Consider the following 26,573-nt stretch of genomic DNA (forward strand, 5'->3'; position numbering starts at 1 on the left):
TGTTTGATTCTACTTCATGTACAAACTTCTATTCACTTTATTCCAATAAATGCGCCAATCTTTCACAGATGGTAAGGCTTCTGAGAAACATCTAGAATCAAAGGGAATTAATTGCACAGCACCAACTCTTCACAGGGGGGAGAAAAAAAAAAAGATTTTAAGTTAATCACAAAATGTACCCGATGACAGTTATCTAAAATGAACACATGCTATTTCAGATGTAGGAACCCGATGATGTACAATGTTGCAGATACATGGTTTTTATCCAGCGGGTGGGGGGGTCCCAAATGGCACCCTATTCCCTATATGTAGTACACTACTTTAGACCAGAGCCCTATGGCACCCTATTCCCTATATGTAGTACACTACTTTAGACCAGAAACCTATGGCACCCTATTCCCTATATAGTGCACTACTTTAGACCAGAGCCCTATGGCACCCTATTCCCTATATAGTGCACTACTTTAGACCAGAGCCCTATGGCACCCTATTCCCTATATAGTGCACTACTTTAGACCAGAGCCCCATAGAACCCTATTCCCTATATAGTGCACTACTTTAGACCAGAGCCCTATGGCACCCTATTCCCTTTATAGTGTACTGCTTTAGACCAGAGCCCCATAGAACCCTATTCCCTATATAGTGCACTACTTTAGACCAGAGCCCTATGGAACCCTATTCCCTATATAGTGCCCTACTTTAGACCAGAGCCCTATGGCACCCTATTCCCTATATAGTGTACTGCTTTAGACCAGAGCCCTATGGCACCCTATATATAGTGCACTACTTTAGACCAGAGCCCTATGGCACCCTATTCCCTATATAGTGTACTGCTTTAGACCAGAGCCCTATGGAACCCTATTCCCTATATAGTGCCCTACTTTAGACCAGAGCCCTATGGCACCCTATTCCCTATATAGTGCACTACTTTAGACCAGAGCCCTATGGTACCCTATTCCCTATATAGTGCACCACTTTAGACCAGAGCCCTATGGCACCCTATTCCCTATATAGTGCACTACTTTAGACCAGAGCCCTATGGTACCCTATTCCCTATATAGTGCACTACTTTAGACCAGAGCCCTATGGCACCCTATTCCCTATATAGTGCACTACTTTAGACCAGAGCCCTATGGCACCCTATTCCCTATATAGTGTACTGCATGGGGAAAAGGCAGCCATTTGGGAACACGGCCACACATCCATCCACTGAGGATGGATCATAAGACACAGGTGGTAAGCAGAGGCACAGATCCAGGACCTGCTTATCCATACCAAGTCCCTACCTTGACCACCGGGGGGGGGTGGGGGAGACAAACTGATCTTAAATTTGGGATTTTGATTATTTTGGTATTCAATGTAATGCAGCCTAATATTGAGAGGGTCGAGTGTGACGGGTCGAGTGTCAACTGTCAGGCTGTGTGACGGGTCGAGTGTCAACTGTCAGGCTGTGTGACGGGTCGAGTGTCAACTGTCAGGCTGTGTGGCGGGTCGAGTGTCAACTGTCAGGCTGTGTGACGGGTCGAGTGTCAACTGTCAGGCTGTGTGACGGGTCGAGTGTCAACTGTCAGGCTGTGTGACGGGTCGAGTGTCAACTGTCAGGCTGTGTGACGGGTCGAGTGTCAACTGTCAGGCTGTGTGACGGGTCGGGTGTCAACTGTCAGGCTGTCAGGCTGTGTGACGGGTCGAGTGTCAACTGTCAGGCTGTGTGACGGGTCGAGTGTCAACTGTCAGGCTGTGTGACGGGTCGAGTGTCAACTGTCAGGCTGTGTGGCGGGTCGAGTGTCAACTGTCAGGCTGTGTGGCGGGTCGAGTGTCAACTGTCAGGCTGTGTGACGGGTCGAGTGTCAACTGTCAGGCTGTGTGGCGGGTCGAGTGTCAACTGTCAGGCTGTGTGACGGGTCGAGTGTCAACTGTCAGGCTGTGTGGCGGGTCGAGTGTCAACTGTCAGGCTGTGTGGCGGGTCGAGTGTCAACTGTCAGGCTGTGTGACGGGTCGAGTGTCAACTGTCAGGCTGTGTGGCTTTTGACAGAAAACAGCTTGGTCCACTTTCCCCAACAGGTTGGACATGCTAGGAGGTATGAACTCCTCCTCTCCGCTACTAAAATCTCAAAATCAGAACGAAAATAACTTTTACCGATCAAGAATGACACCTGTTTGAGGAAGCGAACCAACTGCTTTTCTTCCAGACTGTTTGAAACGACATTCTGACCACTTTCCCAACAAGTTAGACGAGTACGAAAATCTTCCACAACTTTTTTTGTTTTCTGCCATTCAAATCTAAAATCAGAAAACTTCTTCCACGACCGCTAAAGCCTCACAGCGTTACTTTACAAACAGTTACAATCCAGCGGTTGTTTTCCCATCTTTTGTCCACTTCTTGGTAAATAGTAGATTGTCATTGAAACAGAAAGCCCATAAGGTTACCTTTCAGAATAGCTAAAAAGCTAATGAGCACGTCTCAGCTTAGAATGACAGGGGCAACACTTACATTACTTTCCAGTTTCCTGGTGCAGTTGACACATTAAACTCACAGCAGGGGAATGGTAGTTCAAACGTTTATCATACAAACTAAAATGTTTTTTTTTATACAATAATAAACCAGCATTCTAAACTAAACATGGTTCCCTGATGTTTATAGTTGATCATCCTGAAATCGTAATAAATCATAAAAAAACACTAATACTGTAGTAGTACATTCTGTGTTGTATACATAGAAAATACACTTAGAAAATGTGAAAATACAAGCCTCCAGCTGGTAAAAAAAGAGTGAAGTGAAAGTTCTTTGGGTAAAACCTTAGAATACACATCACTCTCTCATAACACTAATGAGCAACACAAACACATCAATCTCTCATAACACTAATGAGCAACACAAACATCACTAATGAGCAATACAAACACATCAATCACTCAAAACACTAATGAGCAACACAAAACACATCAATCTCTCATAACACTAATGAGCAACACAAACACATCACTAATGAGCAATACAAACACATCAATCACTCATAACACTAATGAGCAACACAAAACACATCAATCTCTCATAACACTAATGAGCAACACAAAACACATCAATCTCTCATAACACTAATGAGCAACACAAAACACATCAATCTCTCATAACACTAATGAGCAATACAAACACATCAATCACTCATAACACTAATGAGCAACACAAAACACATCATTCCAATGTAATTCATCTAATAGTGACGTAACATCGCCTCAGTAGACAGGACTCACTCCACAGTGTAGGACAGTAGGGATATATGTTGGCGTTAGGAAGAAACAGAGGGTAGGGCCTGAAAAGAGAACAGACCTGATTGGCAGAACATGTAACAGTATTTGGTAACATTCTAACGTGTGTCCATCGTGTCATGTGGTCAGAGTTCTTGTCATTTAACCCCCCCCCCCCAAAAAAAATTGCATCTCTATCTGAGAAGCTCACAGTGTCGCATCTCTATCTGGGAAGCTTACAGTGTCGCATCTCTATCTGGGAAGCTCACAGTGTCACATCTCTATCTGGGAAGCTTACAGTGTCGCATCTCTATCTGAGAAGCTCACAGTGTCACGTCTCTATCTGAGAAGCTCACAGTGTCACGTCTCTGAGAAGCTCACAGTGTCACATCTCTATCTGAGAAGCTCACGGTGCCACATCTCTATCTGAGAAGCTCACGGTGTCGCATCTCTCTCTGAGAAGCTCACCGTGTCACATCTCTATCTGAGAAGCTCACAGTGTCGCATCTCTATCTGAGAAGCTCACAGTGTCGCATCTCTATCTGAGAAGCTCACCGTGTCGCATCTCTATCTGAGAAGCTCACCGTGTCACATCTCTATCTGAGAAGCTCACAGTGCCACATCTCTATCTGAGAAGCTCACAGTTTCACATCTCTATCTGAGAAGCTCACAGTGCCACATCTCTATTTGAGAAGCTCACCGTGTCACATCTCTATTTGAGAAGCTCACAGTGCCACATCTCTATCTGAGAAGCTCACAGTTTCACATCTCTATCTGAGAAGCTCACAGTGTCACGTCTCTGAGAAGCTCACAGTGTCACATCTCTATCTGAGAAGCTCACAGTGTCACATCTCTATCTGAGAAGCTCACAGTGTCACATCTCTATCTGAGAAGCTCACAGTGTCACGTCTCTATCTGAGAAGCTCACAGTGTCACGTCTCTGAGAAGCTCACAGTGTCACGTCTCTATCTGAGAAGCTCACAGTGTCGCATCTCTATCTGGGAAGCTCACAGTGTCACATCTCTATCTGAGAAGCTCACCGTGTCACATCTCTATCTGAGAAGCTCACCGTGTCGCATCTCTATCTGAGAAGCTCACAGTGTCACATCTCTATCCGAGAAGCTCACCGTGTCACATCTCTATCCGAGAAGCTCACAGTGTCACATCTCTATCTGAGAAGCTCACAGTGTCACATCTCTATCTGAGAAGCTCACAGTGTCACATCTCTATCTGAGAAGCTCACAGTGTCACATCTCTATCTGAGAAGCTCACAGTGTCACATCTCTATCTGAGAAGCTCACAGTGTCACATCTCTATCTGAGAAGCTCACAGTGCCACATCTCTATCTGAGAAGCTCACCGTGTCACGTCTCTGAGAAGCTCCGTGTTGCAGACAGACAGACAGACAGACAGACAGACAGACAGACAGACAGACAGACAGACAGAGACAATCATCACTCTAATATCCAAATGGTGACATTTGACTCCCAGCATTATAATACGTATTGTCATAAAAGATTACATTTCATTTATTTATTTATTTAACCAGGCAAGTCAGTTAAGAACAAATTATTATTTACAATGACGGCTTAGAAGGGGAACAGTGGGTTAAACTGCCTTGTTCTCAGGGGAACAGTGGGTTAAACTGCCTTGTTCTCAGGGGAACAGTGGGTTAAACTGCCTTGTTCTCAGGGGGACAGAACGACAGATTTTTTACCTCGTCAGCTCGGGGGATTCCATCTAGCAACCTTTCGGTTACTGGCCCAACCTGCCGCTCACAACTTGCCATGAAACACATTTAGACCTGTTGTGACACACATTGCATTATTTCATGTCTGGTTATAACACCTACATAAGTGTCAAAACCCACAACAGTTGTTATTGTATGGCTGGTTACGACACCTACATAAGAGTGTCATAGCCCACAAAACCAACCACACGTCCACATTTCATTACACCATGGCCTGTGTGTCAACACTATGTTTATGTTATATAACATTTTCTGAAATTAACCATATTAAAATTATCGTTGTATAATGGCTCACACATTGGATGTCAGACATGCACCTACCCCAGTGCTCTGTTTCTGATGACTGGGATGAATGTAGGAGCAGATTTCAGGAGCGGGACAAGACACCCTCTATGTGACTGAGGACTGGGATGAATGTAGGAGCAGATTACAGGAGCAGCACAAGACACCCTCTATGTGACTGATGACTGGGATGAATGTAGGAGCAGGACAAGACACCCTCTATGTGACTGATGACTGGGATGAATGTAGCAGCAGGACAAGACACCCTCTATGTGACTGATGACTGGGATGAATGTAGCAGCAGGACAATACACCCTCTATGTGACTGATGACTGGGATGAATGTAGCAGCAGGACAAGACACCCTCTATGTGACTGATGACTGGGATGAATGTAGCAGCAGGACAAGACACCCTCTATGTGACTGATGACTGGGATGAATGTAGGAGCGGGACAAGACACCCTCCATGTGACTGATGACTGACATAAGGACATGTACGTGATTGGCCTATCTGGTTTATATGATTATGATGTCATAAGGCTTCTTGGAATAACAAAGCAATTGTACGGTGTTGAAAATAGTTTTGCTGTGCTGCCGTCATGAGTACGAGACGGAGACGCTGTTAGCATGGCTGTGCTGAGGTCATAGGTACGAGACGGAGCCGCTGTTAGCATGGCTGTGCTGAGGTCATAGGTACGAGACGGAGCCGCTGTTAGCGTGGCTGTGCTGAGGTCCTAGGTACGAGACGGAGACGCTGTTAGCATGGCTGTGCTGAGGTCCTAGGTACGAGACGGAGCCGCTGTTAGCGTGGCTGTGCTGAGGTCATAGGTACGAGACGGAGCCGCTGTTAGCGTGGCTGTGCTGAGGTCATAGGTACGAGACGGAGCCGCTGTTAGCGTGGCTGTGCTGAGGTCATAGGTACGAGACGGAGACGCTGTTAGCATGGCTGTGCTGAGGTCATAGGTACGAGACGGAGGCGGTGCTAAAAAAGTTGTTTTGCACACCCTCAAGTGTACAATAGCTTTCCAACAAAGAATTACCAATTAAATAAAACACATTACTTTGATGAATTTAGTCATAGTCCCGACATATCTACAGTTGCTCTATGTTAGGCTGGGACGCGACCCAGTCGTTCAGTCTTGTTGTTCTGTATCTATGGACGCGACCCAGTCGTTCAGTCTTTGTTCTGTATCTATGGACGCGACCCAGTCGTTCAGTCTTTGTTCTGTATCTATGGACGCCACCCAGTCGTTCAGTCTTTGTTCTGTATCTATGGACGCCACCCAGTCGTTCAGTCTTTGTTCTGTATCTATGGACGCGACCCAGTCGTTCAGTCTTTGTTCTGTATCTATGGACGCCACCCAGTCGTTCAGTCTTTGTTCTGTATCTATGGACGCGACCCAGTCGTTCAGTCTTTGTTCTGTATCTATGGACGCGACCCAGTCGTTCAGTCTTTGTTCTGTATCTATGGACGCGACCCAGTCGTTCAGTCTTTGTTCTGTATCTATGGACGTGACCCAGTCGTTCAGTCTTTGTTCTGTATCTATGGACGCGACCCAGTCGTTAAGTCTTTGTTCTGTATCTATGGACGCGACCCAGTCGTTCAGTCTTTGTTCTGTATCTATGGACGCGACCCAGTCGTTCGTTCTAAATGTTTCGTTGCCAGCTTTTATCCCTTGCTTGCTCGCTAGCCAACTTCACAGCTAACACAATCGCTTCAAACTGAAGCTGGTAAGACAGCAAACTAGCTGCACTTCATGTTGTTTGTATACAGTATATCTATAAAAAATATGCTGATTCATGACTTTTACTGGCTGAGAAAAAATGTCTTGTCCAGAAATGTTAATCGTCAATAGGAGATCTAGTGGAGATCGAATTTCAATATTGATTTTTTTTTTAATTGTCGAGAGACATACGGCAACGTTTTTACAAACCCCCGTTGTTGCAAACTAAATGTTGGCTAGAAGCAAGGGGAGATAATGTCTAGAAGCTTTTTACAGAGGAAAATCATTTCATGAATTGTCTGGCTGGGCTGATGGGACAATGGATACGTAGGGATTTGTCAGATGGAACAGAAAGCAAGATGCCCATTGTCATATGCTTACGTGTGCTAAACAATTTGTTTTTGTATGGCTTAGAATGCAACTCAACCAATAAAAAGGCTTGTTTTGACCAACCTGTTTTAGAAAGTGTATTTTCTTAGTCCAAGCAAAGTGACACAGGATGGTCGTAATGGTTCATCACAATATCATAAATTGTATTTTCTGCAAGTTATTTAAAATATGATAAAACATTACTCATTGCAACAAGAAAGGAAACAAACTTTCAAACAAAACTAATTTGAGTAAATGTGGGGTTTGACACTCTTATGTAGGTGTCATAACCAGCCATAAAATAACAGGTGTGACGATACCAGACCAGGCCCAAATCCCCGTCATTCGCCGATACACAAATCCGGGAGCCTTGTGAGAATTTGTTGGCGATTGGGTAACCAACCAACGTGGAATCATTGAAGATTAAACTGGATGAGCTCCGTTCGAAACTATCCTACCAATCAGACATTAACCTCTTGAAACTCTGGGGGCAGTATTTCATTTTTGGATGAAAAATGTTCCCGTTTTAAACAAGATATTTTGTCACGAAAAGATGCTCGACTATGCATATAATTGACAGCTTTGGAAAGAAAACACTGACGTTTCCAAAACTGCAAAGATATTATCTGTGAGTGCCCCAGAACTAATGCTACAGGCGAAACCAAGATGAAATTTCAAACAGGAAATGCCCCAGATTTTGAATGCGCTGTGTTCCAATGTCTCCTTATATGGCTGTGAATGCGCCAGGAATGAGCCTACACTTTCTGTCGTTTCCCCAAGGTGTCTGCAGCATTGTGACGTATTTGTAGGCATATCATTGGAAGATTGACCATAAGAGACTACATTTACCAGGTGTCCGCCTGGTGTCCTCCGTCGAAATTATTGCGTTATCTCCAGCTGCGTGCACTTTTCCATTTGGTTCAGAGGAGAAAGGCAACTGCCACGAATGATTTATCATCGAATAGATATGTGAAAAACACCTTGAGGATTGATTCTAAACAACGTTTGCCATGTTTCTGTCGATATCATGGAGTTAATTTGGAAAAAAGTTTGCGTTGTAATGACTGAATTTGTTTTTTTTTCTTAGCCAAATGTGATGAACAAAACGGAGCGATTTCTCCTACACATAATCTTTTTGGAAAAACTGAACATTTGCTATCTAACTGAGAGTCTCCTCATTGAAAACATCCGAAGTTCTTCAAAGGTAAATTATTTTATTTGAATGCTTTTCTTGTTTTTGTGAAAATGTTGCCTGCTGAATACTAGGCTTAATGCTATGCCAGCTATCAATACTCTTACACAAATGCTTGTTTAGCTATGGTTGAAAAGCATTTTTTGAAAATCTGAGATGACAGTGTTGTTAACAAAAGGCTAAGCTTGTGAGCTAATATATTTATTTCATTTCATTTGCAATTTTCATGAATAGTTAACGTTGTGTTATGGTAATGAGCTTAAGGCTATAATTACGCTCCTGGATACGGGATTGCTCGTCGCAATAGGTTAAAAACTGTAATATCTTATGTTTCACTGAGTCGTGAATGACGACATGGGGATAACAAACAGCAGCCTCTGGTAAGACAAAGGGTGGTGGTCTGTGTCTGTGTGTGAATAACAGCTGGTGCACAAAATCGAATATTAAAGAAGTCTCAAGGTTTTGCTCGCCTGAGGTAGAGTACTTTGTGATAAGCTGTAGACCACACTATCTACCAAGAGAGATTATCTATATTTTTCGTAGCCATCTATTTACCACCACAAACCGATGCTGGCACTAAGACCGCACTCAACGAGCTGTATAGGGCCGTAAGCAAACAAGAAAATGCTCACCCAGAGACGGCGCTCCTAGTGGCCAGGGACTTTAATGCAGGGAAAATGAAATCTGTTTTACCTCATTTCTATCAGCATGTTAAATGTGCAACCAGAGAAAAAAAAAACAACTCTAGACCACCTTTACTCCACACACAGAGACGCGTACAAAGCTCTCCCTCAACCTCCATTTGGCAAATCTGACCATATCCTCCTGAATCCTGCTTACAAGCAAAATCCCAAAACAAGAAGTACCAGTGACTCACTCAATACAGAAGTGTATCAGATGACTCACATGCTAAACTACAGGACTGTTTTGCTAGCACAGACTGGAATATGTTCCGGGATTCATCCGATGGCATTGAGGAGTTTACCACCTCAGTCACTGGCTTCATCAATAAGGGCATCGATGACTTCATCCCCACAGTGACCGTACGTACACCAACCAGAAGCCATGGATTACAGGCAACATCCACACTAAGCTAAAGGGCTTAAAGTGGCTGCTTCAAGGAGCGGGACTCTAACCTGGGCGCTTACAAGAAATCTCGCTTTGCCCTCCGACGAACCATCAAACAGGCAAAAAAATCAATATAGGACTAAGATTGTATCCTACTACACCGGCTCTGACACTCGTTGGATGTGGCAGGGCTTGCAAACTATTCCGGATTACAAATGGAGGCCCAGCCGCGAGCTGCCCAGTGACACGAGCCTACCCAATGAGCTAAATGACTTCTATGCTCGCATCAAGGCAAGCAACACTGAAGCATGCATGAGAGCAGCAGCTTTTCCGAACGAGTGTGTGATCACGCTCTCCGTTGCTTGCCTCGAAGCACGCACAGAAGTCATTTAGCTCATTTGGTAGGCTCGTGTGAGAGCGTGATCACACACTCGTTCGGAATAGCAGGTGCTCTCATGCATGCTTCAGTGTTGCTTGCCTCGAAGCACGCATAGAAGTCATTTAGCTCATTTGGTAGGCTCGTGTGAGAGCGTGATCACACACTCGTTCGGAATAGCTGGTGCTCTCATGCATGCTTCAGTGTTGCTTGCCTCGAAGCACGCATAGAAGTCATTTAGCTCCTTTGATAGGCTCGTGTGATGTGATTAAGACATTTAAACAGGTCAACATTCACAAGACCACAGGATCAGGCGGATTACCAGGAGCGTTGAGTCTGTCATACCTACATGTTTAAAGCCGACCACCATAGTCCCTGTGCCCACGAACACAAAGGCAACCTGTCTAAATGTCTACTAAAAACGGAGCATGAAGTGCCTTGAAAGGCTTGTCATGGCTGACATCAACACCATCATCCCAGCAAACCTAGACCCACTCCACTTTGCATACCGCCCAAACAGATCCACAGATAACGTAAATCTCTATTGCACTCCACACGGCCCTTTCCCACCTGGACAAAAGGAACACCGAAGTGAGAATGCTGTTCATTGACTTCAGCTCAGCGTTCAACACCATAGTGCCCTCAAAGCTCATCACTAAGCTAAGGACCCTGGGATTAAACCCCTCCATCTTCAACTGGATCCTGGACTGCGTGACGGGCCATCCCCAGGTGGTAGGCAATAACACATTTGCTTCGCTGATCCTCAACATGGAGGCCCTTCAGGGGTGCGTGCTTAGTCCCCTCCTGTACTCCCTGTTCACTCACGATTGCATGGCCAAACACGACTCAAACACCATAATTAAGTGTGCTGACGACACAACGGTGGTAGGCCTGATCACCGACAACGATGAGGAGGTCAGAGACCTGGCCAGTGTGGTGCCAGGACAAAAACCTCTCCCTCAACATGATCAAGACAAAGGAGATGATCGTGGACTACAGGAAAAGGAGGACCGAACACGCCCCCATTCTCATCGACAGGGCTATAGTGAAGCAGGTTGAGAGCTTCCAAGTTCCTTGGCGTCCACATCACCAACAAACTATCATTTGGCATGGGTCCACCGATTCTCAAAAGGTTCCACGGCTGCACCACTGAGAGCATCCTGACTGCATCGCTCCAACACTCAGACATAGTTACAGATAGCCAGCCAGGGGGAACACTCCAACACTCAGATATCATTACAGATAGCCAGGGGAACACTCCAACACTCAGACATAATTACAGATAGCCAGGGGGCACGCTCCAACACTCAGACATAATTACAGATAGCCAGGGGGCAAACTCCAACACTCAGACATAATTACAGATAGCCAGGGGGAACACTCCAACACTCAGACATAATTACAGATAGCCAGGGGGAACACTCCAACACTCAGACATAATTACAGATAGCCAGGGGGCAAACTCCAACACTCAGACATAGTTACAGATAGCCAGGGACACGCTCCAACACTCAGACATAGTTACAGATAGCCAGGGACACGCTCCAACACTCAGACATAATTACAGATAGCCAGGGACACGCTCCAACACTCAGACATAATTACAGATAGCCAGGGGGCAAACTCCAACACTCAGACATAGTTACAGATAGCCAGGGGGCACGCGCCAACACTCAGACATAGTTACAGATAGCCAGGGGGCAAGTTCCAACACTCAGACATAATTACAAGATAACCAGGGGGCACGCGCCAACACTCAGACATAATTACAGATAGCCAGGGGGCACACTCCAACACTCAGACATAGTTACAGATAGCCAGGGGGCACGCTCCAACACTCAGACATAGTTACAGATAGCCAGGGGGCACGCGCCAACACTCAGACATAATTTACGAAAGATTTCCACCCGATCAAAGGCAGTAGGGATGACCAGGAGTTCTCTTGATAAGTGTGTGAACTGGACCATTTTCCTGTCCTGCTAAGTATTCAAAATGTAACAAGTACTTTTTTGGGTACAAAAAGTACTTTTTAATTTTTAGGAATGTAGTGAATTCAAAGTAAAAGTTGTCCAAAATATAAAAAGTAATGTACAGATACCCCAACTGTAAAGTACCTCGACTAACCTGAACCCGCACATTAACTCGATACCGGCACCCCCTGTATATAGCCTCGTCATTGTTACTTCTTAGAAAAGTATTATTGTTTTATTTTATAACTTTAAGTTTATTTAGTACATATTTATTTAGTAAATATATTTATTTAGTAAATATATTTATTTAGTAAGTAAGTTTATTTAGTAAATATATCTTAACTCTTAACTGCATTGTTGGCTAACGGCTTGTAAGTAAGCATTTCACGTTAAGGTATATGTAGGACAAATACAATTTGATTTGATGACAGTGCTACGATCATTTTGATAAGTTATGTCAGCTGTTGTGACATGGTTATAACTGTGTCATAACGTGTTATGATACTGGTGTCAAGCGTTACACAAAGGGTTTTCAGTGAAAGAGTCAAAACAAAAAGGCTCAGTCATTTCTTTACAACTTCCTCCTCTCCTCTCTTCCTCCTCCTCCTCTTCTGGGCACCTTCCAGGCAACAAGACAGGTCCCCCTCTCCTCTCTTCCTCCTCCTCCTCCTCTTCTGGGCACCTTCCAGGCAACAAGACAGGTTCTCCTCTCCCTCTTCTCCTCTTCCTCCCCTGGACACCTTCTAGACAACAAGACATGTTCTCCTCTCCTCTCTTCCTCTTCTCCTCTTCCTCCCCTGGGCACCTTCTAGACAACAAGACATGTTCTCCTCTCCTCTCTTCCTCTTCTCCTCTTCCTCCCCTGGGCACCTTCTAGACAACAAGACATGTTCTCCTCTCCTCTCTTCCTCTTCTCCTCTTCCTCCACTGGGCACCTTCCAGACAACAAGACAGCTCCTCCTCTCAACCCCTGCTTTTCTTTCCTCTCTTCAGTATCCGTTAACCCTCTCCTCTCCTCCCCTCTCGGTGTGTACAGGTCAGAACTCATCCTCTCCCAGGTATAGCGAGGTCATATCTAGATCCAGCATGCATTGCTCTGCCTCAGTCAGTCCATAGGGGGAGTCCCCAGACAGAGGAAGAGACCTGCACCTCCCCTTCCTTTGTTCACTGGCAGACACGCTAAATGTGGAGCTGCGCTGCCTCTGGTTATGGCGCCCCTGCTGGTTGGAGGCGGTGTTGCAAGACTGAGCTTCTCTCAGCTTCCTGGCCAGGATATTTCTCTGAATCGGGGAAGGGCCTCGACGGTTCCAGTTGTGTTCTGCCCGCTCCGCCCGGTCCGGGGTGAGGTAAGCAGGGCAGCCACGAGACCCCACCCCTGGTCCTAATCCTGGTCCACCTATACCTGAAGTCCCAGCTCTCTCTCCTCTATCTTCACCACATTCTCTTCGATCACCAATCCTCCGCCTCTCCCTCTCCAGGGTGAGTTCAGGGTTGCTAAGCAGCTCAGATCCTAACATGGCCGCAGTTGTAGTGTTAGTCTCTGAGTGGTTAGGGTCAGAGATCAAGTAGGTATTGTTGTTTTCAGCGTGTTTGGGTTTGTTACTGGAAAACGGAGGACATCCAGTCTCCACCCAGGGTCTTCTCCTGTCGTCCCCAGGCCAAGGGGGTCGCGGTTTGGGCCTGGCCCAGTCAGGGGTGCTCTGCTCTGGGATGAGATAGGCTGGGTTCTGGGTCTCCAAGGTTCCTCGGGTCCTACAGCTGCCCTCGGGGAGGGTCCTGGTGCGGGGACCCACCTGAATTAATTTATAGATGAATGTCTGAATTAATCATTAATTGTGCATATATACACTGTCATTTGAGTACAACAATACATACATGAAATATTATCAAGGAATAACAACACAAATCCTACTGACTTATTTCCATTGTGGTCTAGGTTATTACCTTCCTGGGTATTATTGGTTATTACCTTCTTGGTTGTTATTGGTTATTACCTTCCTGGTTGCTATTGGTTATTACCTTCCTGGTTGTTATTGGTTATTACCTTCCTTTTTGTTATTGGTTATTACCTTCCTTTTTGTTATTGGTTATTACCTTCCTTTTTGTTATTGGTTATTACCTTCCTTTTTGTTATTGGTTATTACCTTCCTGGTTGTTATTGGTTATTACCTTCCTGGTTGTTATTGGTTATTACCTTCCTGGTTGCTATTGGTTATTACCTTCCTGGTTGCTATTGGTTATTACCTTCCTGGTTGCTATTGGTTATTACCTTCCTGGTTGCTATTGGTTATTACCTTCCTGGTTGCTATTGGTTATTACCTTCCTGGTTGTTATTGGTTATTACCTTCCTGGTTGCTATTGGTTATTACCTTCCTGGTTGTTATTGGTTATTACCTTCCTGGTTGCTATTGGTTATTACCTTCCTGGTTGTTATTGGTTATTACCTTCCTGGTTGCTATTGGTTATTACCTTCCTGGTTGCTATTGGTTATTACCTTCCTGGTTGCTATTGGTTATTACCTTCCTGGTTGCTATTGGTTATTACCTTCCTGGTTGTTATTGGTTATTACCTTCCTGGTTGTTATTGGTTATTACCTTCCTTTTTGTTATTGGTTATTACCTTCCTTTTTGTTATTGGTTATTACCTTCCTTTTTGTTATTGGTTATTACCTTCCTTTTTGTTATTGGTTATTACCTTCCTTTTTGTTATTGGTTATTACCTTCCTGGTTGTTATTGGTTATTACCTTCCTGGTTGCTATTGGTTATTACCTTCCTTTTTGTTATTGGTTATTACCTTCCTGGTTGTTATTGGTTATTACCTTCCTGGTTGTTATTGGTTATTACCTTCCTGGTTGTTATTGGTTATTACCTTCCTGGTTGTTATTGGTTATTACCTTCCTTTTTGTTATTGGTTATTACCTTCCTGGTTGTTATTGGTTATTACCTTCCTTTTTGTTATTGGTTATTACCTTCCTGGTTGTTATTGGTTATTACCTTCCTTTTTGTTATTGGTTATTACCTGGGTCTGACTCCTCTCCCTGTGGGGGCGACATGGGGCTGCTGGGGGAGGTGGGGGCTTGGTGTCGTGAAAGCTGGATGTCCGTCTGCAGTTTGGGTTTTTCTGGTACGAGTTGGAGGGAACGCCTCCTCCACCCATCCCTCCTAACCCAGTCCTCTCCACCATCTCCACCCAGTCTGCAGTGCGGTCTCGTCGTTGGGAGCTCCCGCCACCTCCTCCCCTACCTTCTCTCATGTATCCGGCCACGGGAGGCCCCAGGACGAGCTCCACCCTGGGGCTCAGTCTGTCTGGCAGAGTAACCGAGCTGCACTGTGGGACCCTGTGCTCGGGGAAAGGGGCGGTGATACGAAACCGGCTCAGATTAGAATCTTCTTCCTGGAGGTCCAGGGGGCTGGGGTTGGGGCTGAGCCCAGGGAGGGTGAACCCTGGCTGGGTAGGAGTGGAGGTGGGCGAGTCCTCCAGAAGAGTGTCGTGGACAGGGCTCTGTGAGACATGATAGAGCTGGGTGGCTTCCTTTAAACCTCTCTTCTTCATCTCTTTTAACTGCTGCTGGGCCAGACGATACCTGGAAAATACAGTCATATAGTTAACCCTACAGCTGCTGCTGGACCAGACGATACCTGGATAGAATACAGTCATATAGTTAACCCTACAGCTGCTGCTGGACCAGACGATACCTGGATAGAATACAGTCATATAGTTAACCCTACAGCTGCCACTGAACCAGACGATACCTGGATAGAATACAGTCATATAGTTAACCCTACAGCTGCTGCTGAACCAGACGATACCTGGATAGAATACAGTCATATAGTTAACCCTACAGCTGCTGCTGGACCAGACGATACCTGGATAGAATACAGTCATATAGTTAACCCTACAGCTGCTGCTGGACCAGACGATACCTGGATAGAATACAGTCATATAGTTAACCCTACAGCTGCTGCTGAACCAGACGATACCTGGATAGAATACAGTCATATAGTTAACCCTACAGCTGCTGCTGGACCAGACGATACCTGGAGAATACAGTCATATAGTTAACCCTACAGCTGCTGCTGGACCAGACGATACCTGGAGAATACAGTCATATAGTTAACCCTACAGCTGCTGCTGAACCAGACGATACCTGGAGAATACAGTCATATAGTTAACCCTACAGCTGCTGCTGGACCAGACGATACCCGGATAGAATACAGTCATATAGTTAACCCTACAGCTGCTGCTGAACCAGACGATACCAACTCTACCTACCCAAAGATTGGCGGTAGCACCTTCTGTCCCGAGGGAGACAGTCTGTCTGGGTCCTGAACCAGGGCAATAACTAGAGGAGGGGGTTGAGGCAGAGGTTTGCACCCCAGGTTAGGCCTTTCGTTCTGGGCTGGCCCTGTGCCCCCGTGGTTCCCCTGGCTGTCGGAGAGGCTGGGTCTCTGGAGGCTGTTCCCACAGATGGAGGCCTCGTCAGAGAGTTTACGTCCCCCAGGTGAGTGCATAGATCCGCGGCGGACCGAGCTACACTGGGGTGTCCGGCAGAGTTTACGCCACAGGGTGACCAGGATGGTCGCTAGGATGACCGCCAGACACAGGGATATACCGGCCACGACTACCAGGTTACCACCGAGTAAGGAGGAGGCTGGAGGAGGCGGGAGGGACGGAGAGGGAGTGGGAAGGTCTGGAAAACAGAGAGAAATGGAAAGAGGAAGTGAGAAGGGGATAAGAGAGTGGAAACAGAGAGAGATGGAAAGAGGAAGTGAGAAGGGGATAAGAGAGTGGAAACAGAGAGAGATGGAAAGAGGAAGTGATAAGGGGATAAGGGAGTGGAAACAGAGAGAGATGGAAAGAGGAAGTGAGAAGGGGATAAGAGAGTGGAAACAGAGAGAGATGGAAAGAGGAAGTGAGAAGGGGATAAGAGAGAGATGGAAAGAGGAAGTGAGAAGGGGATAAGAGAGTGGAAACAGAGAGAGATGGAAAGAGGAAGTGAGAAGGTGATAAGAGAGTGGAAACAGAGAGAGATGGAAAGATGAAGTGAGAAGGGGATAAGAGAGTGGAAACAGAGAGATGGAAAGAGGAAGTGAGAAGGGGATAAGAGAGTGGAAACAGAGAGAGATAGAAAGAGGAAGTGAGAAGGGGATAAGAGAGTGGAAACAGAGAGAAATAGATGAGGGGATGGGGACAAGAGAGTGGAAACAGAGAGAGATGGAAAGATGAAGTGAGAAGGGGATAAGAGAGTGGAAACAGAGAGAAATAGATGAGGGGATGGGGACAAGAGAGTGGAAACAGAGAGAGATGGAAAGAGGAAGTGAGAAGGGGATAAGAGAGTGGAAACAGAGAGAGATAGAAAGAGGAAGTGAGAAGGGGATAAGAGAGTGGAAACAGAGAGAGATAGAAAGAGGAAGTGAGAAGGGGATAAGAGAGTGGAAACAGAGAGAAATAGATGAGGGGATGGGGACAAGAGAGTGGAAACAGAGAGAGATGGAAAGATGAAGTGAGAAGGGGATAAGAGAGTGGAAACAGAGAGAAATAGATGAGGGGATGGGGACAAGAGAGTGGAAACAGAGAGAGATGGAAAGAGGAAGTGAGAAGGGGATAAGAGAGTGGAAACAGAGAGAGATGGAAAGATGAAGTGAGAAGGGGATAAGAGAGTGGAAACAGAGAGATGGAAAGAGGAAGTGAGAAGGGGATAAGAGAGTGGAAACAGAGAGAAATAGATGAGGCGATGGGGACAAGAGAGTGGAAACAGAGAGAGATGGAAAGAGGAAGTGAGAAGGGGATAAGAGAGTGGAAACAGAGAGAGATGGAAAGAGGAAGTGAGAAGGGGATAAGAGAGTGGAAACAGAGAGAGATGGAAAGAGGAAGTGAGAAGGGGATAAGAGAGTGGAAACAGAGAGAGATAGAAAGAGGAAGTGAGATGGGGATAAGAGAGTGGAAACAGAGGGAAATAGATGAGGGGATGGGGATAAGAGAGTGGAAACAGAGAGAAATAGATGAGGGAGAGATAGATGAGTGGAAACAGAGAGAGATGGAAAGAGGAAGTGAGAAGGGGATAAGAGAGTGGAAACAGAGAGAGATGGAAAGAGGAAGTGAGAAGGGGATAAGAGAGTGGAAACAGAGAGAGATGGAAAGAGGAAGTGAGAAGGGGATAAGAGAGTGGAAACAGAGAGAGATAGAAAGAGGAAGTGAGATGGGGATAAGAGAGTGGAAACAGAGAGAGATAGATGAGGGGATGGGGACAAGAGAGTGGAAACAGAGGGAAATAGATGAGGGGATGGGGATAAGAGAGTGGAAACAGAGAGAAATAGATGAGGGGATGGGGACAAGAGAGTGGAAACAGAGGGAAATAGATGAGGGGATGGGGACAAGAGAGTGAAAACAGAGAGAGATGGAAAGAGGAAGTGAGAAGGGGATAAGAGAGTGGAAACAGAGAGAAATAGATGAGGGGATGGGGACAGAGAGTGGAAACAGAGAGAAATAGATGAGGGGATGGGGACAAGAGAGTGGAAACAGAGAGAGATGGAAAGAGGAAGTGAGAAGGGGATAAGAGAGTGGAAACAGAGACAAATAGATGAGGGGATGGGGACAAGAGAGTGGAAACAGAGAGAAATAGATGAGGGGATGGGGACAAGAGAGTGGAAACAGAGAGAAATAGATGAGGGGATGGGGACAAGAGAGTGGAAACAGAGGGAAATAGATGAGGGGATGGGGATAAGAGAGTGGAAACAGAGAGAAATAGATGAGGGGATGGGGACAAGAGAGTGGAAACAGAGAGAAATAGATGAGGGGATGGGGATAAGAGAGTGGAAACAGAGAGAAATAGATGAGGGGATGGGGACAAGAGAGTGGAAACAGAGAGAGATGGAAAGAGGAAGTGAGAAGGGGATAAGAGAGTGGAAACAGAGAGAGATAGATGAGGGGATGGGGACAAGAGAGTGGAAACAGAGAGAAATAGATGAGGGGATGGGGACAAGAGAGTGGAAACAGAGAGAAATAGATGAGGGGATGGGGACAAGAGAGTGGAAACAGAGAGAAATAGATGAGGGGATGGGGATAAGAGAGTGGAAACAGAGAGAAATAGATGAGGGGATGGGGACAAGAGAGTGGAAACAGAGAGAGATGGAAAGAGGAAGTGAGAAGGGGATAAGAGAGTGGAAACAGAGAGAAATAGATGAGGGGATGGGGACAAGAGAGTGGAAACAGAGAGAAATAGATGAGGGGATGGGGATAAGAGAGTGGAAACAGAGAGAAATAGATGAGGGGATGGGGACAAGAGAGTGGAAACAGAGAGAGATGGCAAGAGGAAGTGAGAAGGGGATAAGAGAGTGGAAACAGAGAGAAATAGATGAGGGGATGGGGACAAGAGAGTGGAAACAGAGAGAAATAGATGAGGGGATGGGGACAAGAGAGTGGAAACAGAGAGAAATAGATGAGGGGATGGGGACAAGAGAGTGGAAACAGAGAGAAATAGATGAGGGGATGGGGACAAGAGAGTGGAAACAGAGAGAGATGAAAAGAGGAAGTGAGAAGGGGATAAGAGAGTGGAAACAGAGAGAAATAGATGAGGGGATGGGGACAAGAGAGTGGAAACAGAGAGAAATAGATGAGGGGATGGGGACAAGAGAGTGGAAACAGAGAGAAATAGATGAGGGGATGGGGACAAGAGAGTGGAAACAGAGAGAAATAGATGAGGGGATGGGGACAAGAGAGTGGAAACAGAGAGAAATAGATGAGGGGATGGGGACAAGAGAGTGGAAACAGAGAGAGATGGAAAGAGGAAGTGAGAAGGGGATAAGAGAGTGGAAACAGAGAGAAATAGATGAGGGGATGGGGACAAGAGAAACAAGGTTAAGTTAGATGTTAGATGATTGAGGAAATCAGTATGACATCATTAAGGATAAGCCTAATTAAAACAGAAAGGAGAGAGAGTTGGAGGGAGATACTGCATGACTGAAGATATGAGGAAATTATAGAAACAGAGTGGAAAGGAGAGAGAGAGTTGACATTAGATTATGTTAAGGACAACATACCTGTACAGTCTTCCAGTGAGCAGAGAGACTGTTCCTTGACCATGCCGGTGCACTGCATACTTCCACCACCGGAGGGCAGCAGACACTCTCGCACTCTCTCCCTCACCCCCTCCCCACAGCTCACACTGCACACGCTCCACGCCTGCCACACCCCCCATGACTCTATGGAGAGGAGGGGGGGAGGAGGTGAGAGCAAGAGTTTTTTGGGGGATCGAGCGAGAGATCAAATACAGTAGCTCTCTAGCTGCTGAAAAAAAATGCTGGTCAAGCTGGTCTGATGCTGGTCAGTGTTGGTCTGATGCTGGTCAGTGTTGGTCTGATGCTGGTCAGTGTTGGTCTGATGCTGGTCTGATGCTGGTCAGTGTTGGTCTGATGCTGGTCTGATGCTGGTCAGATGCTGGTCAGTGCTGGTCTGATGCTGGTCTGATGCTGGTCAGTGCTGGTCTGATGCTGGTCTGATGCTGGTCAGTGCTGATCTGATGCTGGTCTGATGCTGGTCAGTGTTGGTCTGATGCTGGTCAGTGTTGGTCTGATGCTGGTCAGTGTTGGTCTGATGCTGGTCAGTGTTGGTCTGATGCTGGTCTGATGCTGGTCAGTGTTGGTCTGATGCTGGTCAGTGTTGGTCTGATGCTGGTCAGTGTTGGTCTGATGCTGGTCTGATGCTGGTCAGTGTTGGTCTGATGCTGGTCTGATGCTGGTCAGTGCTGGTCAGTGTTGGTCTGATGCTGGTCTGATGCTGGTCTGATGCTGGTCAGTGCTGGTCAGTGCTGGTCTGATGCTGGTCAGTGCTGGTCTGATGCTGGTCAGTGCTGGTCAGTGCTGGTCAGTGCTGGTCTGATGCTGGTCAGATGCTGGTCAGTGCTGGTCAGTGCTGATCTGATGCTGGTCAGATGCTGGTCAGTGCTGGTCTGATGCTGGTCTGATGCTGGTCAGATGCTGGTCAGTGCTGGTCTGATGCTGGTCTGATGCTGGTCTGATGCTGGTCAGTGCTGGTCTGATGCTGGTCAGATGCTGGTCAGTGCTGGTCAGTGCTGATCTGATGCTGGTCAGATGCTGGTCAGTGCTGGTCTGATGCTGGTCAGTGCTGGTCTGATGCTGGTCAGTGCTGGTCTGATGCTGGTCAGTGCTGGTCAGTGCTGGTCTGATGCTGGTCAGATGCTGGTCAGTGCTGGTCTGATGCTGGTCAGTGCTGGTCTGATGCTGGTCAGTGCTGGTCAGATGCTGGTCAGTGCTGATCTGATGTTGGTCTGATGCTGGTCAGTGTTGGTCTGATGCTGGTCAGTGTTGGTCTGATGCTGGTCAGTGTTGGTCTGATGCTGGTCAGTGTTGGTCTGATGCTGGTCAGTGCTGGTCAGTGTTGGTCTGATGCTGGTCAGTGTTGGTCTGATGCTGGTCAGTGTTGGTCTGATGCTGGTCAGTGCTGGTCAGTGTTGGTCTGATGCTGGTCAGATGCTGGTCAGTGTTGGTCTGATGCTGGTCAGTGCTGGTCTGATGCTGGTCAGATGCTGGTCAGTGTTGGTCTGATGCTGGTCTGATGCTGGTCAGTGTTGGTCTGATGCTGGTCAGTGCTGGTCTGATGCTGGTCTGATGCTGGTCAGTGTTGGTCTGATGCTGGTCAGTGCTGGTCTGATGCTGGTCAGTGCTGGTCTGATGCTGGTCAGTGCTGGTCTGATGCTGGTCAGTGCTGGTCAGTGTTGGTCTGATGTTGGTCTGATGCTGGTCAGTGCTGGTCTGATGCTGGTCAGTGCTGGTCTGATGCTGGTCAGTGTTGGTCTGATGCTGGTCAGTGTTGGTCTGATGCTGGTCAGTGTTGGTCTGATGCTGGTCAGTGCTGGTCTGATGCTGGTCAGTGTTGGTCTGATGCTGGTCAGTGTTGGTCTGATGCTGGTCAGTGCTGGTCTGATGCTGGTCAGTGTTGGTCTGATGCTGGTCTGATGCTGGTCTGTGCTGGTCTGATGCTGGTCAGTGCTGGTCTGATGCTGGTCAGTGTTGGTCTGATGCTGGTCTGATGCTGGTCAGTGCTGGTCTGATGCTGGTCAGTGCTGGTCTGATGCTGGTCAGTGTTGGTCTGATGCTGGTCTGATGCTGGTCAGTGTTGGTCTGATGCTGGTCAGTGCTGGTCTGATGCTGGTCAGTGTTGGTCTGATGCTGGTCAGTGCTGGTCTGATGCTGGTCAGTGTTGGTCTGATGCTGGTCAGTGCTGGTCTGATGCTGGTCAGTGTTGGTCTGATGCTGGTCAGTGCTGGTCTGATGCTGGTCAGTGTTGGTCTGATGCTGGTCAGTGTTGGTCTGATGCTGGTCAGTGTTGGTCTGATGCTGGTCAGTGCTGGTCTGATGCTGGTCAGTGTTGGTCTGATGCTGGTCAGTGCTGGTCTGATGCTGGTCAGTGTTGGTCTGATGCTGGTCTGATGCTGGTCTGATGCTGGTCAGTGCTGGTCTGATGCTGGTCAGTGTTGGTCTGATGCTGGTCAGTGTTGGTCTGATGCTGGTCAGTGTTGGTCTGATGCTGGTCAGTGCTGGTCTGATGCTGGTCAGTGTTGGTCTGATGCTGGTCAGTGTTGGTCTGATGCTGGTCAGTGTTGGTCTGATGCTGGTCAGTGCTGGTCTGATGCTGGTCAGTGTTGGTCTGATGCTGGTCAGTGCTGGTCTGATGCTGGTCAGTGTTGGTCTGATGCTGGTCTGATGCTGGTCTGATGCTGGTCAGTGCTGGTCTGATGCTGGTCAGTGTTGGTCTGATGCTGGTCAGTGTTGGTCTGATGCTGGTCAGTGTTGGTCTGATGCTGGTCAGTGTTGGTCTGATGTTGGTCTGATGCTGGTCAGTGTTGGTCTGATGCTGGTCAGTGCTGGTCTGATGCTGGTCAGTGTTGGTCTGATGCTGGTCAGTGTTGGTCTGATGCTGGTCAGTGTTGGTCTGATGCTGGTCAGTGCTGGTCAGTGTTGGTCTGATGCTGGTCAGTGTTGGTCTGATGCTGGTCAGTGTTGGTCTGATGCTGGTCAGATGCTGGTCAGTGTTGGTCTGATGCTGGTCAGTGTTGGTCAGTGTTGGTCTGATGCTGGTCAGTGTTGGTCTGATGCTGGTCAGTGTTGGTCTGATGCTGGTCAGTGTTGGTCTGATGCTGGTCAGTACTGGTCTGATGCTGGTCTGATGCTGGTCAGTGTTGGTCTGATGCTGGTCAGTGTTGGTCTGATGCTGGTCTGATGCTGGTCAGTGTTGGTCTGATGCTGGTCAGTGTTGGTCTGATGCTGGTCAGTACTGGTCTGATGCTGGTCTGATGCTGGTCAGTGTTGGTCTGATGCTGGTCAGTGCTGGTCTGATGCTGGTCTGATGCTGGTCAGTGTTGGTCTGATGCTGGTCAGTGCTGGTCTGATGCTGGTCAGTGTTGGTCTGATGCTGGTCAGTGCTGGTCTGATGCTGGTCTGATGCTGGTCAGTGCTGGTCTGATGCTGGTCTGATGCTGGTCAGTGCTGGTCTGATGCTGGTCTGATGCTGGTCAGTGTTGGTCTGATGCTGGTCAGTGTTGGTCTGATGCTGGTCAGTGCTGGTCTGATGCTGGTCTGATGCTGGTCAGTGTTGGTCTGATGCTGGTCAGTGCTGGTCTGATGCTGGTCTGATGCTGGTCAGTGTTGGTCTGATGCTGGTCAGTGCTGGTCTGATGCTGGTCAGTACTGGTCTGATGCTGGTCTGATGCTGGTCTGATGCTGGTCAGTGTTGGTCTGATGCTGGTCAGTGTTGGTCTGATGCTGGTCAGTGCTGGTCTGATGCTGGTCAGTGTTGGTCTGATGCTGGTCTGATGCTGGTCAGTGTTGGTCTGATGCTGGTCTGATGCTGGTCAGTGTTGGTCTGATGCTGGTCTGATGCTGGTCAGTGTTGGTCTGATGCTGGTCTGATGCTGGTCTGATGCTGGTCAGTGTTGGTCTGATGCTGGTCTGATGCTGGTCAGTGTTGGTCTGATGCTGGTCTGATGCTGGTCTGATGCTGGTCAGTGTTGGTCTGATGCTGGTCAGTGTTGGTCAGATGCTGGTCAGTGCTGGTCAGTGTTGGTCTGATGCTGGTCAGTGCTGGTCTGATGCTGGTCAGTGCTGGTCAGTGTTGGTCTGATGCTGGTCAGTGCTGGTCTGATGCTGGTCTGATGCTGGTCAGTGCTGGTCAGATGCTGGTCAGTGCTGGTCTGATGCTGGTCAGTGTTGGTCTGATGCTGGTCAGTGTTGGTCTGATGCTGGTCAGTGTTGGTCTGATGCTGGTCAGTGTTGGTCTGATGCTGGTCAGATGCTGGTCAGTGCTGGTCTGATGCTGGTCAGTGTTGGTCTGATGCTGGTCAGTGTTGGTCTGATGCTGGTCAGTGTTGGTCTGATGCTGGTCAGATGCTGGTCAGTGCTGGTCTGATGCTGGTCAGTGTTGGTCTGATGCTGGTCAGTGTTGGTCTGATGCTGGTCAGTGCTGGTCTGATGCTGGTCTGATGCTGGTCTGATGCTGGTCAGTGTTGGTCTGATGCTGGTCAGTGCTGGTCTGATGCTGGTCAGTGTTGGTCTGATGCTGGTCTGATGCTGGTCAGTGCTGATCTGATGCTGGTCAGATGCTGGTCAGTGTTGGTCTGATGCTGGTCTGATGCTGGTCAGTGCTGATCTGATGCTGGTCAGATGCTGGTCAGTGCTGGTCTGATGCTGGGCAAGCTTTTTCTGATGCTGGCCAAGCTAGCATTGAGTTAAGGTTAAGGTTAGGGCTAGAATATAGCAGTTAGGGTTTGCGTTCAGGGTTAGGGGTGTAGGGACATGGTTGGGTCAGGGTTAGGAGTGTTGGGTCAGGGTTAGGTGTGTTGGGTCAGGGTTAGGGGTGTAGGGACATGGTTGGGTCAGGGTTAGGAGTGTTGGGTCAGGGTTAGGGGTGTAGGGACATGGTTGGGTCAGGGTTAGGAGTGTTGGGTCAGGGTTAGGGGTGTAGGGACATGGTTGGGTCAGGGTTAGGAGTGTTGGGTCAGGGTTAGGGGTGTAGGGACATGGTTGGGTCAGGGTTAGGAGTGTTGGGTCAGGGTTAGGGGTGTAGGGACATGGTTGGGTCAGGGTTAGGGGTGTTGGGTCAGGGTTAGGGGTGTAGGGACATGGTTGGGTCAGGGTTAGGAGTGTTGGGTCAGGGTTAGGGGTGTAGGGACATGGTTGGGTCAGGGTTAGGAGTGTTGGGTCAGGGGTGTTGGGTCAGGGTTAGGGGTGTAGGGACATGGTTGGGTCAGGGTTAGGAGTGTTGGGTCAGGGTTAGGGGTGTAGGGACATGGTTGGGTCAGGGTTAGGAGTGTTGGGTCAGGGGTGTTGGGTCAGGGTTAGGGTTAGGGGTGTGGGAACCTGGTTGGGTCAGGGTTAGGGGTGTTGGGTCAGGGTTAGGGGTGTAGGGACATGGTTGGGTCAGGGTTAGGAGTGTTGGGTCAGGGTTAGGGGTGTTGGGTCAGGGTTAGGGGTCCTGGTTGGGTCATGGTTGGGTCAGGGGTCATGGTTGGGTCAGGGTTAGGAGTGTAGGGTCATGGTTGGGTCAGGGTTAGGGGTGTTGGGTCAGGGTTAGGGGTGTTGGGTCAGGGTTAGGGGTGTTGGGTCAGGGTTAGGGGTGTAGGGACATAGTTGGGTCAGGGTTAGGAGTGTTGGGTCAGGGTTAGGGGTGTTGGGTCAGGGTTAGGGGTCCTGGTTGGGTCAGGGTTAGGGGTGAAGGGTCGGGGTTGGGTCAGGGTGTAGGGTCATGGTTGGGTCAGAGTTAGGAGTGTAGGGTCAGGGTTAGGGGTGTTGGGTCAGGGTTAGGGGTGTTGGGTCAGGGTTAGGGGTGTTGGGTCAGGGTTAGGGGTGTAGGGACATGGTTGGGTCAGGGTTAGGGGTGTTGGGTCAGGGTTAGGAGTGTAGGGTCAGGGTTAGGAGTGTTGGGTCAGGGTTAGGAGTGTAGGGTCAGGGTTAGGAGTGTAGGGTCAGGGTTAGGAGTGTTGGGTCAGGGTTAGGAGTGTTGGGTCAGAGTTAGGAGTGTAGGGTCAGGGTTAGGGGTGTAGGGTCAGGGTAAAGTTGTGTTCCTACCTGCGTTCCTGTTTACCACCAGGCAGGTCTGTGCTGGACTCGGGGAGCGGCTGAGGTTGAGCACAAATCTGAAGCAGTATTTATTCCTTCCTGGGTCAAACACCGAACAGTTGAATTCTGTCTCGTTCTCCCCCTGTGTCAGCCAATTAAACGCCAGTGGAACGGAGGGGGCGGGGCCTCTGCCCCTACACCCCCTTCACCTGCTCCCCCCGCCCCTGTGCCCCCCTTTCCCTCGGACCCCACACCTCCGTCCCGGAGTAGGAGGACCTTGCCGCTGATCAGAGCACAGGGAGGGGTCACCAGGCGTACAGATATCGCTCCCTCACAGCCTGACCTGGACGAGGAAGAGGAGAATCCTTACAAAACGACATCTATAATGTTTAAACTGGCTGCAGAAGTTGTGTCACGATTGAATCACTGCCACCTAGTGAGGTTAGCATAGGGCTAGCATGCACCATGTTATCTTATGGGACCAGCTACAAGTTCGCTTTCTGTCACATGCAAGTACATCGACA

General features: G+C 47.9%; 1 protein-coding gene across 1 annotated transcript in view; it reads right to left on the bottom strand.

The window, feature by feature from the left end:
- Window positions 1-12,325: 12,325 nt before the first annotated feature.
- Window positions 12,326-26,573, bottom strand: part of LOC135543991 (thrombospondin type-1 domain-containing protein 1) — a 51,192-nt gene continuing 36,944 nt past the window's right edge. The window contains 6 exon segments of the mRNA XM_064971305.1: window positions 12,326-13,769; window positions 14,996-15,560; window positions 16,250-16,667; window positions 20,017-20,178; window positions 26,059-26,218; window positions 26,221-26,392. Coding sequence (XP_064827377.1) covers window positions 13,014-13,769; window positions 14,996-15,560; window positions 16,250-16,667; window positions 20,017-20,178; window positions 26,059-26,218; window positions 26,221-26,392 — 2,233 coding nt within the window. The 3' untranslated portion in view covers window positions 12,326-13,013.

The sequence above is a fragment of the Oncorhynchus masou genome, chromosome 8 (genome assembly GCF_036934945.1).
Source record: "Oncorhynchus masou masou isolate Uvic2021 chromosome 8, UVic_Omas_1.1, whole genome shotgun sequence".
In the NCBI taxonomy this organism is placed as follows: domain Eukaryota; kingdom Metazoa; phylum Chordata; class Actinopteri; order Salmoniformes; family Salmonidae; genus Oncorhynchus; species Oncorhynchus masou.